This window comes from Bos indicus, chromosome 18 (assembly GCF_029378745.1).
Source record: "Bos indicus isolate NIAB-ARS_2022 breed Sahiwal x Tharparkar chromosome 18, NIAB-ARS_B.indTharparkar_mat_pri_1.0, whole genome shotgun sequence".
Lineage (NCBI taxonomy): Eukaryota > Metazoa > Chordata > Mammalia > Artiodactyla > Bovidae > Bos > Bos indicus.
Window position 1 is genome coordinate 4,150,580 of NC_091777.1, and position 15,199 is coordinate 4,165,778.

A 15,199-nucleotide genomic window follows, 5' to 3' on the forward strand; every position below is an offset into this window, starting at 1 on the left:
CAGCTGTGAAGCTGTCTGGACCTGGGCTTTTGTTTGCTGAAAGATTTCTGATTACAGTTTCAATTTCCGTGCTTGTGATGGATCTGTTAAGATTTTCTATTTCTTCCTCGTTCAGTTTTGGAAAGTTGTACTTTTCTAAGAATTTGTCCATTTCTTCCACGTTGTCCATTTTATTGGCATATAATTGCTGATAGTAGTCTCTTATGATCCTTTGTATTTCTGTGTTGTCTGTTGTGATCTCTCCATTTTCATTTCTAATTTTATTGATTTGATTTTTCTCCCTTTGTTTCTTGATGAGTCTGGCTAATGGTTTGTCCATTTTATTTATCCTTTCAAAGAACCAGCTTTTGGCTTTGTTGATTTTTGCTATGGTCTCCTTTGTTTCTTTTGCATGTATTTCTGCCCTAATTTTTAAGATTTCTTTCCTTCCACTAACCCTGGAGTTCTTCATTTCTTCCTTTTCTAGTTGCTTTAGGTGTAGAGTTAGGTTATTTATTTGACTTTTTTCTTGTTTCTTGAGGTATGCCTGTATTGCTATGAACTTTCCCCTTAGCACTGCTTTTACAGTGTCCCACAGGTTTTGGGTTGTTGTGTTTTCATTTTCATTCGTTTCTATGCATATTTTGATTTCTTCTGTGATTTGTTGTTTATTCAGCAGTGTGTTTTTCAGCCTCCATATGTTGGAATTTTTAACATTTTTTCTCCTGTAATTGAGATCTAATCTTACTGCATTGTGGTCAGAAAAGATGCTTGGAATGATTTCGATTTTTTTTGAATTTACCAAGGCTAGATTTATGGCCCAGGATGTGATCTATCCTGGAGAAGGTTCCATGTGCGCTTGAGAAAAAGGTGAAATTCATTGTTTTGGGGTGAAATGTCCTATAGATATCAATTAGGCCTAACTGGTCTATTGTATCATTTAAAGTTTGTGTTTCTTTGTTAATTTTCTGTTTAGTTGATCTATCCATAGGTGTGATTGGGGTATTAAAGTCTCCCACTATTATTGTGTTATTGTTAATTTCCCCTTTCATACTTGTTAGCATTTATCTTACATATTGCAGTGCTCCTATGTTGGGTGTATATATATTTAAAATTGTTATCTCTTCTTCTTGGATTGATCCTTTGATCATTATGTAGTGTCCTTTGTCTCTTTTTACAGCCCTGTTTTAAAGTCTACTTTATCTGATATGAGTATTGCTACTCCTGCTTTCTTTTGATCTCTATTTTTATGGAAAATCTTTTTCCAGCCCTTCACTTTCAGTCTGTATGTGTCCCCTGTTTTGAGGTGGGTCTCTTGTAGACAACATATATAGGTGTCTTGTTTTTGTATCCATTCAGCCAGTCTTTGTCTTTTGGTTGGGGCATTCAACCCATTTACGTTTAAGGTAGTTATTGATAAGTATGATCCCGTTGCCATTTACTTTATTGTTTTGGGTTCGAATTTATACACCGTTTTTGTGTCTCCTGTCTAGAGAATATCCTTTAGCATTTGTTGGAGAGCTGGTTTGGTGGTGCTGAATTCTCTCAGCTTTTGCTTGTCTGTAAAGCTTTTGATTTCTCCTTCATATTTGAATGAGATCCTTGCTGGGTACAGTAATCTGGGCTGTAGGTTATTTTCTTTCATCACTTTAAGTATGTCCTGCCATTCCCTCCTGGCCCTGAAGAGTTTCTATTGAAAGATCAGCTGTTATCCTTATGGGAATCCCCTTGTGTGTTATTTGTTGTTTTTCACTTGCTGCTTTTAATATTTGTTCTTTGTGCTTGATCTTTGTTAATTTGATTAATATGTGTCTTGGGGTGTTTCGCCTTGGGTTTATCCTGTTTGGGGCTCTCTGGGTTTCTTGGACTTGGGTGATTATTTCCTTCCCCATTTTAGGGAAGTTTTCAACTATTATCTCCTCAAGTATTTTCTCATGGTCTTTCTTTTTGTCTTCTTCTTCTGGGACTCCTATGATTCGAATGTTGTGGCGTTTAATATTGTCCTGGAGGTCTCTGAGATTGTCCTCATTTCTTTTAATTCGTTTTTCTTTTTTCCTCTCTGATTCATTTCTACCACTCTATCTTCTATTTCACTAATCCTATCTTCTGCCTCCATTATTCTACTATTTGTTGCCTCCAGAGTGTTTTTTATCTCATTTATTGCATTATTCATTATATATTGATTCTTTTTTATTTCTTCTAGGTCCTTGTTAAACCTTTATTGCATTTTCTCAATCCTTGCCTCCAGGCTATTTATCTGTGATTTCATTTTTATTTCAAGATTTTGGATCATTTTCACTATCATTATTTGGAATTCTTTATCAGGTAGATTCCCTATCTCTTCCTCTTTTGTTTGGTTTGGTGGGCATTTATCCTGTTCCTTTACCTGCTGGGTATTCCTCTGTCTCTTCATCTTGTTTATATTGCTGAGTTTGGGGTGTCCTTTCTGTATTCTGGCAGTTTGTGGAGTTCTCTTTATTATGGTGTTTCCTCACTGTGGGTTGGGTTGTATCGGTGGCTTGTGACGGTTTCTTGGTTAGGGAAGCTTGTGTCGGTGTTCTGGTGGGTGGAGCTGGATTTCCTCTCTCTGGAGTGTGCAGTGAAGTGTCTAGTAACGAGTTATGAGATGTCAATGGGTTTGGAGTAACTTTGGGCAGTCTGTATTTTGAAGCTCAGGGCTGTGTTCCTGGAGAATTTGCATGGTATGTCTTGCTCTGGAACTTGTTGGCCTTGGGTGGTGCTTGGTTTCAGCATAGGTATGTAGGCGTTTGATGAACTCCTATCGCTTAATGTTCCTGGAGTCAGGTGTTCTATGATGTTCTCAGGATTTGCACTTAAGCCTCCTGCTTCTGGTTTTCAGTCTTATTTTTACAGTAGTCTCAAGACTTCTTCTATACAGCGCTGTTGATAAAACATCTAGGTTAAAGATGAAAGAGGTGTCCCTCTCCACAGTGAGGGACACCCAGAGAGGTTCACAAAGTTACATGGGGAAGAGAAGAGGGAGGAGAGAGTTAGAGGTGACCCGAATGAGATGAGGTGGAATCAAAAGAGGAGAGAGCAAGCTAGCCAGTAATCACTTCCTTATGTGTGCTCCACAGTCTGGACTGCTCAGAGATGTTCATGGAGTTATACAGAGAAGAGAAGAGGGAGGAAGGAGACAGAGGTGGCCAGGAGGATAAAAGGGGGAAGGAAAAGGAGAGACATAGATCCAGTCAGTAATCAGTTCCCTAAGTGAGCTCCACCGTCTGGAATACACAGAGATTCAGAGAGTTGGGTAGAGAAGAGAAGGGGGAGGGAGGAGACAGAGGTGACCTAGTGGAGAGAAAGGAGAGTCCAAAGGAGGAGAGAGCAGTCAAGCCAGTAATCTCGCTCCCAGGTAAAAATAGGTACTGAAGATTGGGTTCTTAAAGGTACAAATTTGATAACAAATACCAAAAAGCAAAGATTAAAATTCTAGAGGTTGGATTTTCAAAAATACAATATTAAAGAAACGAAGAAGAAAAAAACACAAAGTCACAAAAGTTATTAAAATATATATACATAAAGTTTGCTTTAAAAAATAGTCTTTTTTTTGCAAAGTAATAGTAGGTTATAAAAGTGAAAATTAAAGGAGTAATCAGATCAGATCAGATCAGATCAGTCACTCAGTCGTGTCCGACTCTTTGTGACCCCACGAATCGCAGCACGCCAGGCCTCCCTGTCCATCACCAACTCCCGGAGTTCACTCAGACTCACGTCCATCGAGTCAGTGATGCCATCCAGCCATCTCCTCCTCTGTCGTCTCCTTCTCCTCCTGCCCCCAATCCCTCCCAGCATCAGAGTCTTTTCCAATGAGTCAACTCTTCACATGAGGTGGCCAAAGTACTGGAGTTTCAGCTTTAGCATCATTCCTTCCAAAGAAATCCCAGGGCTGATCTCCCTCAGAATGGACTGGTTGGATCTCTTTGCAGTCCAAGGGACTCTCAAGCATCTTCTCCAACACCACAGTTCAAAAGCATCAATTCTTCGGCGCTCAGCCTTCTTCACAGTCCAACTCTCACATCCATACATGACCACAGAAAAAACCATAGCCTTGACTAGATGGACCTTTGTGGGCAAAGTAATGTCTCTGCTTTTGAAATATGCTATCTAGGTTGGTCATAACTTTCCTTCCAAGGAATAAGCATCTTTTAATTTCATGGCTGCAGTCACCATCTGTAGTGATTTTGGAGCCCAGAAAAATAAAGTCTGACACTGTTTCCACTGTTTCCCCATCTATTTCCCATGAAGGGGTGGGACCGGATGCCATGATCTTAGTTTTCTGAATGTTGAGCTTTAAGCCAACTTTTTCACTCTCCACTTTCACTTTCATCAAGAGGCTTTTGAGTTCCTCTTCACTTTCTGCCATAAGGCTGGTGTCATCTGCATATCTGAGGTTATTTATATTTCTCCCGGCAATCTTGATTCCAGCTTGTGTTTCTTCCAGTCCAGCGTTTCTCATGATGTACTCTGCATATAAGTTAAATAAACAGGTGACAATATACAGCCTTGATGAACTCCTTTTCCTATTTGGAAGCATTCTGTTGTTCCATGTCCAGTTCTAACTGTGGCTTCCTGACCTGCATACAAATTTCTCAAGAGGCAGATCAGGTGGTCTGGTATTCCCATCTCTTTCAGAATTTTCCACAGTTTATTGTGATCCACACAGTCAAAGGCTTTGGCATAGTCAATAAAGCAGAAATATATGTTTTATAGAGGACTTAAAAATTATAAAAAAGTTAAAAAAGAAAAAAAGAAAAGAAAAAATAAGAAGAAAAGAAAAGAAAAAGGAAAGAATGATCGTAAAAATAGTAAAAATATATGTAGGACTTTCTCTGGTGTTGTGGGCAGTGTGGGGTCAGTTCATTTTCGGATAGTTTCTTGGTCCGGCTTATATTTCTCAAGATCTGTAGGCCCCTTCCTATGCAGTCGGTACTAAATACAGGGTTTTAATCTATTGCACCTGTCACTTCCAAGGCGGTTCCCTCGGTTTTAGCTTCTGTTTGCTGGTCTCTTCAGTGTCTGATTTTCGCCCTGACACAATGGGGCGGTGGTGGACACTTTTTTAGGGTCACTTGTTCAGTGGCGCTGTGGGGAGGGAGGGACGCTGTAGACAAATAACACTGGCGTGTGCTTAGTGTCTCAGCCACACTGGGCCTGTGCCCCACTCACGGTGCGTGCATCCTCCCTGCCCACACAGCTCAGGCTCTAGGTTGCTCCACCAGAACGGTCCGAGGCCGGCCCTGGGCTGCATGCACCTCCCAGGTCCAAGCCACTCAGGCTCAGGCACTCGGGTAGTCCTCAGAGGCGCAGACTCCGTTGGGCTTGCGTTTTGTGCCCTTCCCAGCTCCGAGCAGCTCAGGTGATGAGGTGTTTGGTGAGCGCGGTCACTGCGACTTACTGCCTCTCCCGACCCTGCTGCTTGGTTTTCTGGGTGTACAACTGGCGCACCTTCTCAGGTGGATGACTGTCCAGGACCCCAAGAAGTCTTAGTAAGCAAGGAAGCCTGCTTGTAGTTTGGTAGATAATGTCTCTCTGGGGCTGCGATTGCTCTCTTGCGGCTTTGGCTGCCTGTCACTGGAGGAGGATGGTCTGCAGCCGGCTAGTTCTATTCTGCCCTTTGTTCTGTGCGTGGGTCTGGCGGTGTCTTAGGGCTTTTCGCGTGGTAGCTATCCCACAGTCTGGTTTGTTAGCCCAGATTAATTGGCTCTGATTTCCCTCGGGGGAATTCCGCCCAATCCTTACTCTAAGCAATGCAGCCCGCGCCTCCCTGCCCAGCCCCCGCTTGCTAGTGGCGGGCGCAGGCCTCTGCGCTGCTTCTCCTCTGGGAAAGTTGCCATTGGGCTCCTAATCTGTGGGTTTTAATTATTTACTTATTTTTCCTCCCTATTATGTTGCCCTCTGTGCTTCCAAGGCTCAGCACAGACTCGGCAGTGAGAGTGTTTCCTGGTGTTTGGAAACTTCTCTCTTTTTAAGACTCCCTTCCCGGGATGGAGCTCTATCCCTACCTCTTTTGTCTCTTTTTTTGTCTTTTATATTTTTCCTACCTCCTTTCAAAGAGAATGGGCTGCTTTTCTGGGTGCCTGATGTCCTCTGCTGGCATTCAGAAGTTCTTTTGTGGATTTTACTCAGCGTTTAAATGTTCTTTTGATGAATTTGTGGGGGAGAAAATGGTCTCCCCATCCTATTCCTCCGCCATCTTAGGACCGCCTCCTCTAATTTTCTTGAAGAGATCTCTAGTCTTTCCCATTCTGTTGTTTTCCTCTATTTCTTTGCATTGATTGCTGAGGAAGGCTTTCTTATCTCTCCTTGTTATTCTTTGGAACTCTGCATTCAAATGGGTATATCTTTCCTTTTCTCCATTGCTTTTCTCTTCTCTTATTTTCACAGCTATTTGTAAGGCCTCCTCAGACAGCCACTTTGCTTTTTTGCATTTCTTTTCCATGGGGATGGTCTTGATCCCTGTTTCCTGTACAATGTCACGAACCCCCATCCATAGTTCATCAGGCACTCTGTCTATCAGATCTAGTTCCTTAAATCTATTTCTCACTTTCACTGTATAGTCATAAGGGATTTGATTTAGGTCATACCTGAATGGTCTAGTGGTTTTCCCCACTTCTTCAATTTCAGTCTGAATTTGGCAATAAGAAGTTCATGATCTGAGCCACAGTAAGCTCCTGGTCTTGTTTTTGCTGACTGTATAGAGCTTCTCATCTTTGGCTGCAAAGAATATAATCAATCTGATTTTGGTGTTGACCATCTGGTGATGTCCATGTGTAGAGTGTTCTCTTGTGTTGTTGGAAGAGGGTGTGCTATGACCAGTGTGTTCTCTTGGCAGAACTGTATTAGCTTTTGTCCTGCTTCATTTTGTACTCCAAGGCCAAATTTACCGGTTACTCTAGGTGTTTCTTGACTTCCTACTTTTGCATTCCAGGCCTCTATAATGAAAAGGACATCTTTTTTTGGGTGTTAGTTCTAGAAGGTCTTGTAGGTCTTCATAGAACCGTTCAACTTCAGCGTCTTCAGCATTCCTGGTCAGGACATAGACTTGGATTACCGTGATATTAAATGGTTTGCCTTGGAAATGAACAGAGATCATTCTTTCGTTTTTGAGATTTCATCCAAATACTGCATTTCCAAGTTCCATGTAGTTTGAAGGTAAATCACAGTCTGAAGGCAAATCGTTACTCAGCCGTGTGTGGGCACTGAACATACTAGTTCTATGTGCTGACATGGCTGTCTGCCTCTCAAATTAAGGACTTTAAACATACAGTGAGTTTAACCTCACTGAATTTGCTCTCCCAGTGTTAGATGGTTGTAACACCTAGAAATGAACATAATTAATATAGGTGCCATCCATTTACATTATATTCTTCTTTCTCTGTATTTTTTTTTTACCATTATGGAAAGTTTTGTATTTTGGAAATTTGACTTTCTGAAGTTTCATAGAGGAATAGTCTTACTGGCATTGCTAGTTCATTAACAGATGTCTAATGAATTCTTTGCTCATTTCTCTTTTTTCTCTTTTCACAAAAGGAGCTGGTGGCTGGTCTCCACTTGTGTCAAATAAATACCAGTGGTTGCAGATTGACCTTGGAGAGAGGATGGAGATCACTGCCGTGGCCACCCAAGGGGGATATGGGAGCTCCAACTGGGTGACCAGCTACCTCCTGATGTTCAGCGACAGCGGCAGGAACTGGAAGCAGTATCGCCAGGAGGACAGTATCTGGGTATGTTTCTTTAACAGAATACATGGCCTCTCAGAGGAGGAAGCATGGTCATTCCTACAGACAGTTTAAGAATCTCTTAAACTTTGTTTAGGATCAGAATCTTTGGACTTACTTAGAAAACATTTTCCAATGTATTAATATTCATTTTCCAATACATTTTATGGTTTAATTTAAGAAAATACTAAAAGTAAACTTATTTCACAGAGTCCTCAGAAACTGAAGGAAAAAAAAAATCTCATTAGTGCTCTAAATAGTGTGAAGATTAAAGGAAGAAACCAAGCCGGTATAAAACATTTTTTGTTTAGTAACATAGCAGTTTTGCATTGCCTTTATTTAAGGTTGGCAAAAAGAATTTTTTTTGTTGTTCTGATGACTCTGAGAAATATGAATTAATGTCTCCCTAGTATATAGAGGTTTTTATATATAATATTTAGAATATTTATATATGTCTTATACGCACATATATGATTTATATATAAACCTTTCTGTAGTCTTTTCAAGTGTTAAAATGCTGTGTTTTGTGGACAGGGCACAGCTGTTACAAGGGAGACTGACCAGGAGGCAGTTTGTAATAAAGTGAGTGGTATTTGTAGTTGACCGAGTATACATGAACACCCAGTGGGAGAAGGAAGCTAAAGAAAGTTTGCTTGCTGGTGAAGAAAGGACTTCTTTTTTAGTGTAGAAAAGTATTGGTTTGGATTTTATGTGGGCCAGGGACAACATACTGCAATCAAAGAACTTTTTTTTTTTTTTTAATTTTCCTCTGACTGAGCTGCTGGAACCAGAGAAAATGAGTAACTTAATGAAGCGTCGTTCTTAGCACACAGATAACTTGGAGGCCTGTTTGGGCACATAATGATAATTTTCTTTGATCAGTCAACGGCCTGTCTTTTGAAACTTCCTAGAACTCCGTGACACATTGTAAACTCATTGAAGAAAGGGACTGTGATTGTTCACCTTTGTATCTCTGAAGCACTTGGTGGTCATTCAGTTGCATGTTTATTGATGTAAGTTGAATTGAGAAAATGTAGCCCTGCTCTTTCTCTAGAGAGAACGACTGTTAGGCTGGAAGTTTTCTGTAAGCATTTTCAGAAAACCTGCCTTAAAATCCAAAGGAAGTTGAAGTTATGTATAAGAGCAAGAAAAATTGGATATTACGGTTGAATTAATCCCATGAAAACCATTCAAACTGGGGGTAAATTAAACAGTAATTATGAACCAATAGCTGTGAAAGCCTAATGAGGTATTTTTTTAACTAGGTGTTTGGATTATCTTTTACTCTTTTCTTCTAAATAAGCTTTGGATTTTAAACTAGATAAGTAGTGGCTAATATTTAGCTGTATTAAGTAAGATGTGTATTTTGACATTTTTTAGAGAGAAAGATTAACCATGAAAATTAATTGTTTTCATGGATCAAGCTTGAGGAAAGCCAAACCTGGACAGTGCTGTTCGTCTTTTTCACTTACCTTGTAAAAAGCGAGGTGGTCAGGGTGCATTAGTGACACGAATGATATCCTTAACTAATCCAAACCAATCAATGTAAAGACAGATGTATCTATCACAGTTACTTGGCTTGGTAATATCGTTTTTAGACTCTGACTACGGTCAGAATGGACTAACAGATTTGGGAAGGACTGGACTATAATTTTGGATATGGTAAAGAAAACAGATGGATAACTGAACGTCAAGATCAAAACTGAGACTTGCCGCTGATGCCATGACCACACATAAAATGGATACGGTTATGGTGTAGGTAAAACAGCTCAAATCTTCAAACATTGTCAATATATGTATAAACACACGTGCGCACGCACATACACACACACACTCATGCTGTCTGTCCATCCCAGGTAGGCTCATAGTTCTCTCTTTACCCCGTAATTACTCAGGTTCCTCCCTGAGGGAAGCCCCCCTCTGTGACTCTACAATAGCAACGCAGGCAAAATGAAACATGGTGAATTGTAACCTGGTTCCAGGTTGTTTAAAATGATCTGGCACAGATCACTTTAATGTGGGGTTTTTTGTTTAGCTAAAGACCAATTTTTAATTGATGTTCGTAGTAAGGAATTTGACTCTCTGTCACATTTAGCACATCTGTATTTTGTAACTTTTTTTTTTTTTTTTTTTTTTTGCCCATTATGGGTAATGTATCCAGATTATACAAAACATGACAATTTTTTTAAGCGCTTCACAGTCTGCTCCAGATGATACAAATAAATCTGTGGAAGAGAGTTAGGGAACCCATAAAGCATTATAGGAGAATGTGATGGAAAGAGGAAGAAAAGGCAGTTGTTACAAGTTTAGAAACACATAAAATAAAACCCATCAACATGGATAGAAATGCTGCCGTGGGGATTCCTCATTCTCCTTCAATGTATTCTCTTCGAGCACTAGAGAGAGCAATGACTTCTGTACACCTGAAAGAATTCATCAAATGCCCTGCTGCTTCTTACAAATAATGTTTAAAAAAGAAAGGCAAAATACTTCATTTGTTATCTTTACGGCCATGCATATACTTGATAGAACTGTAAATTTGAGAGAAACATATTTTTTAAAAATTAATTTTTGGATAAAACTTATAGTCCAGTGCCCACAAATATAATTTATACAAAGTACTCTTTGTAGATGGCATATAAATATTTTGCAAAAAATAGAGAATGCAAACTGCTGTAATTGTTCCTCTCGAAGACAAAACAAAATTTCTCAACATCCACAGTCAAAAGACTTTTCAGCCAGTTTATTGTAAACGATTGGAAAAGGAAGTGTGAAGTATAATTTTTGCTCATCTAAGAACAATTTCTGGAATTTCATAAAACTAACATCTTAGAAAATTATTTTAAGCAGAGTAACATGTGCAGGAACTTTACAGCTGAATTATACAAATTCTCTCTTTTACACTGCAGACGATAAGGGCAAGGGACGGGATAGCACTAATTTTATGAATTATTTAAGGAAATACGATTATTATGCACAATGAGGCTTCCCTGGTGGCCCAGACAGTAAAGAATTTGCCTGCAATGCAGGAGACTTGGATTTGATACCTGGGTCAGGAAGATGCCCTGGAGAAAAAGAATGGCTACCCACTCCAGTATTCTTGCCCAGAGAGTTCCAGGGACAGAGAGGAGCCTGGTAGGCTACAGTTCATGGGGTTGGAGTGTATTATGCACAATATTTCAATTGTATCTCATTTTTCAAACAAAAACCCATAATTTCATATTAACATATTTCTGAAGTTAATATAACTTTTTTTAAATTAAAAGTGTTGAGTGTCGTGGTTTGGCTTTGGCTAGTGAAAGACACGGAGGCCCCCATGACGTGTATAGTCAATTAGACAAAAGTATCTCCTGTCACCATATAGTCACAGCATTATTATCACTGTGAATGATTGAGTTGTCAACTCTATACCACCTGCAAAGATTTTAACATGTATTTATGTCCAGTCAAATAAATAAGTGGCTGGGGTCATTTAATAGAAAACCCAATGAGGCAGAAATTCAAGAGAGAGGTGTGTGGTAAGCCTGGTGGACTCCCCACTTTGTGAGGTGCAGCTTTCCTAGACCTTTCCCTCTGTTGACCTTTCTCCTATGTTATTCTAGTATTCTAAGCCCACCACATGTGTGGTGATATAAAGTGTAACAGCACTGATGCCCTGTATGTCAACATGTCAAATCATCAAGCTTAATGCCTTGCAATCCTTGGCTCAGAACTTGGGCAAATGCCTGGAGAGTGCTTTAAGCTGCTTCTGCTTTTCAACACAGCCTCTGCTTGAGTGCCAGAAAGATGTTTTTTATTGAAAGTCTATATGATTAGTCTGTATTCCCAGGGACTCTCCTGTTGGTATTTCTATTTAACTTGGTTCTCTCACTTTTGGAAATGATTAACCTAGGAGTGCCTGGTTGGAGGTGGCTGCATTGGGGTTTTTAATGTGACGTTGGTCATAAATCAGAACAATTAGTCTGCTGGGTGCCTTCTCAATCAAGCAGCATGGTTTATTTCACCTCGTCCCATCTGTGCCCATTCTGTAACATGTTATGTCAGTCCCTTCTCATAAACTTCCTGGGCTCACGTAAATTGGAACTTTACATGAATATGTAATATACAAAAATATATATTAACCCCTGTAAACTGTGGGAACACATATGCATTGAATAAGATAAATGGCAACGTTGCTTCACATTCTTCCAGTTGACCTGTCCCTAAGCAAGCAAAATAAAAGTAATTTGAAGAGAGTGATTAGGGTCAGCAGAGTTGATTTAATGCCCCCTTCAGAGCACACACTCACATCCAGTTTATCCTCAAAGCATCAACCAGAGGATGGCATGTTTTAAAACCACTTTACAGCTCGTGTCTCACATTCCCCCACGTGACAGTTCAGGGACGAGACACCACCCTCTTTTCTCCCCTCTTATCCTTGCTGTGATGCAGTGCTGCAGATGTCTGCATCTGACTCTTCTCATTCCCCAGTCCCAGGAGGTACATTTGGAAATCTCTCTGGGAAGCGATTCTGTCCTTCTGAAGTGTTTCTTTATTGCTGCATAAGACGCAGTCAGTTAGGTCTTCTAAAAACTAATGCATGAGCGTCTCTTTCCTATTTTACATTTTTAATTTTCAAACTTACCACACATAATCAGAGAAGAGGCTAGAAAAATATATAAAGGTAGAAAGGAGGAAAGATTTGGCATTGATACAATATATTCCTTAAAAATCTAAGAGAACATCTTATTTTTTTTTAAAGATAATTCAATAAACTCTGTGCCTAACAATAAAATTAATTTTTAAAACCTGTAATTTATCTTTCTACATATAAAAAACTAGGTAGACAACATAAAAGGAAAACATATGCTCCACTTAAAATAGAACTCCCAAATGATAAATATCAAGGGAGAAAGTAAAAAGAAATTATGAGATTTATGAAGATAATATTTAGAATATTACTAATGAACATAAAAGAAGATGATTAAATGTGAAGACATATCTATCTGAAATAGAAAGCAATACACCAGCAGCAGGTCACTTACTTAGGCAGATTTTATTAACAGTACTTCTGTGCAGCCGAGTACTGGATGGCCATCAGAAACAGATGATGTAAAAATACACTGGCCATTGCTGCAGTGAATTTCAAAACCAATGGAAAATTTTCAATTGAAGTGTCATTTGATACTGAAGAATAAATCTTAAGGACTGAGGAGAAAGAGATGGGGACAATGGATGGAATATATGTCAATTTATTAAAGCACAGGTAAAGATTGGATTTATATGAAGTTTCAAAGGGGATAATCTGAGACTGAAAGAAATGAAGGGCAGCAGAGAGGAGTGGATAGGAAACAATCCAATTATTGATTTTTTAAAAAAAAAAAAACAAACATAATGGCTATCTCCCACTTGTTAGATGAAATTATCTTTTAACAGTTATTGATAGTACCAAGCCTATGGGAGTTATCAATATGTAGCATCATATATTATTTTTAATATTATTTTAGTAGTTTATATATTTATATTTTACAGTGGTTGGATGGCATTTATATGTGCAACGTGTCATCTAATCTTTGATCATAAAATAGAAAAACACCACATTTCTGATACTAAATTGGTTTGTGAGTCAGCACTCAGTCAGAAAATCAGAAATTACTCTGGGCATCTGAAACTGCAAAGTCATTCTAGAAAATTGGTTACAGGTAGTGGAAAAGCTGATCAAAGCAAATCAGGTGTGAGGTGGTGCACCCTTCAGAGCCCAGCAGCAGCAAGCAGACACTAACTTCTCAGGAGTGGAGGGATAATGAGAAGGTGGTGTTTCTAGAGTTTGTAGCTGACACTGTTCAGTTAGTGCTAGAACCGTGGCAGGGACTGTCCAATGGAAGATTCTGGAAGCAAGGCTTGTCCATGGGGAGCAGGAGCCTTGAAAGAGGCTCAGCCACTACTGAGAAGCTGCCTGAGGCATTGAAAGAGTGGGGAGAAATATCCAGGCTCCCCCTTCCTCTCACCTGTCAAACTCTCTCTGCCCGGCAGGAAGCTTGCTCGCACAGGACCTGGGACTGTCAGTCCCCATCACTCAGCCTTCCTGTGGCTCAGAATAGAGCAGGGAACAGTGATACATGGCTCTAAGGGAAACAAGCACAGCCCTAAGAAGCTACGTTGTTCCTAAGGAAGTCTCACCTCTATAAACTTTTTCCTACAGAATGAGGGAGAATTCAGGTACTTGCTGAGTAATTTAATCCCTCATTCCTTTCAGTAGTAAAATTGCAGGCTTCTCCATCAAGAAGGTTGATCAGTAATACTTTGATACGGAAGGAATTGAGATGTCTACAGTAAGTTCCCACCTTGTTAGGGTGGCTTAGTGCCTGAGTCATGTCTGACTCTTTTGCGACCCCATGGACTGTAGCCCGCCAGACTCCTCTGTCCTTGAGATTTCCCAGGCAAGCATACTGGAGTGGGTTGCCATGTCCTTCTCCCAAGTTCCCACCTAAGTTCATGTTAATTTAGCTCTCTTTCCTCCTGTCAATACTGATGAATATGCAAAGCTAGGGAAGAACAGTATTTCAACCAGAATTCATGGTGTAGATGAAATCATTGGTTTAGTGTCATTTTTTACACATAATCTACTGTAAGGCAGGAGAAAACCATAAATTATGAATTCACCGTCTTGTTGTTTATCACAGTACGTACTGAAGACAGAGTATAGTTTTGCCTTCTGTGTGGGAGAGAGAGCATTGCTGTATTTCTCATCAGACATTCTATAGCTGAGTCCAGGACTCCCCTGCAGAGGATCAAGTAGAAGGGTGTATCTGTGGATTAATGCACGCTGTTGTTGCCTCTAGGATGGGGCTGTTGCACACATTTGTTGTGCAAACACAGCCCACTGCTCCTTTATTGAAGTGTTTCTGCTTGCCTGGCAGACTGGGTGGCCACATCCCGTCCCGGATCTGGCACGTTTCATTGGCAGCTTCTTCATGTACCGCAGCTTCTATCTCAGACACTTAGTTGCTGCTCTCAGGACATTCCCAAGGTTTCTTGTGTTTTCAGACTTCTCTTCTGGGCATGCTCTTCAGTTCTGTGAGGCCTGCGTCATCCCTCCCAATGTAGGGCCTTTCAGGCACTTACTCTAGTCCAGCCTGCCCCATCGCTTTTCCAGTCGTCACCAACTCATCTCTAGAGTCTTTTCCCAATGGCATCTGCCATTGTGTTATTTCCAGGAAGACTTTCTGGAGAATTTTGCCTAGTTTGTATAACCTTAATCAGCTGAATTTCAAACTCATTCATATACTTTTCATTTGCTTTCACTCTACTTATACGTTTTCCTTTCTTCCAGAGTTTACATGTGACAGAAATTCCCAAACACTGCTGGCTAAAATGCATACTGTACCTACTGAATTCCTAGGATATAGGAGATAGTCCAAGGAAAGAGTAAATGTGATTGGAGAGAGGACCACCGTACTGTTTTGCTAATGTGGTTTAGAATTGATATTAACAAAAGC

The 15,199-nt window shown here is 40.0% G+C and overlaps 1 protein-coding gene across 2 annotated transcripts in view; it reads left to right on the forward strand.

Moving 5' to 3' along the window:
* The window catches only part of CNTNAP4 (contactin associated protein family member 4), a 286,323-nt gene that overhangs the window by 87,508 nt on the left and 183,616 nt on the right, over positions 1 to 15,199 (forward strand). For both annotated transcript variants that reach the window (XM_070770350.1, XM_070770351.1), the window contains exon 3: positions 7,534 to 7,727. In XM_070770350.1, the coding sequence (XP_070626451.1) occupies positions 7,534 to 7,727 (194 nt within the window). The remainder of the gene's footprint in view (positions 1 to 7,533; positions 7,728 to 15,199) is intronic.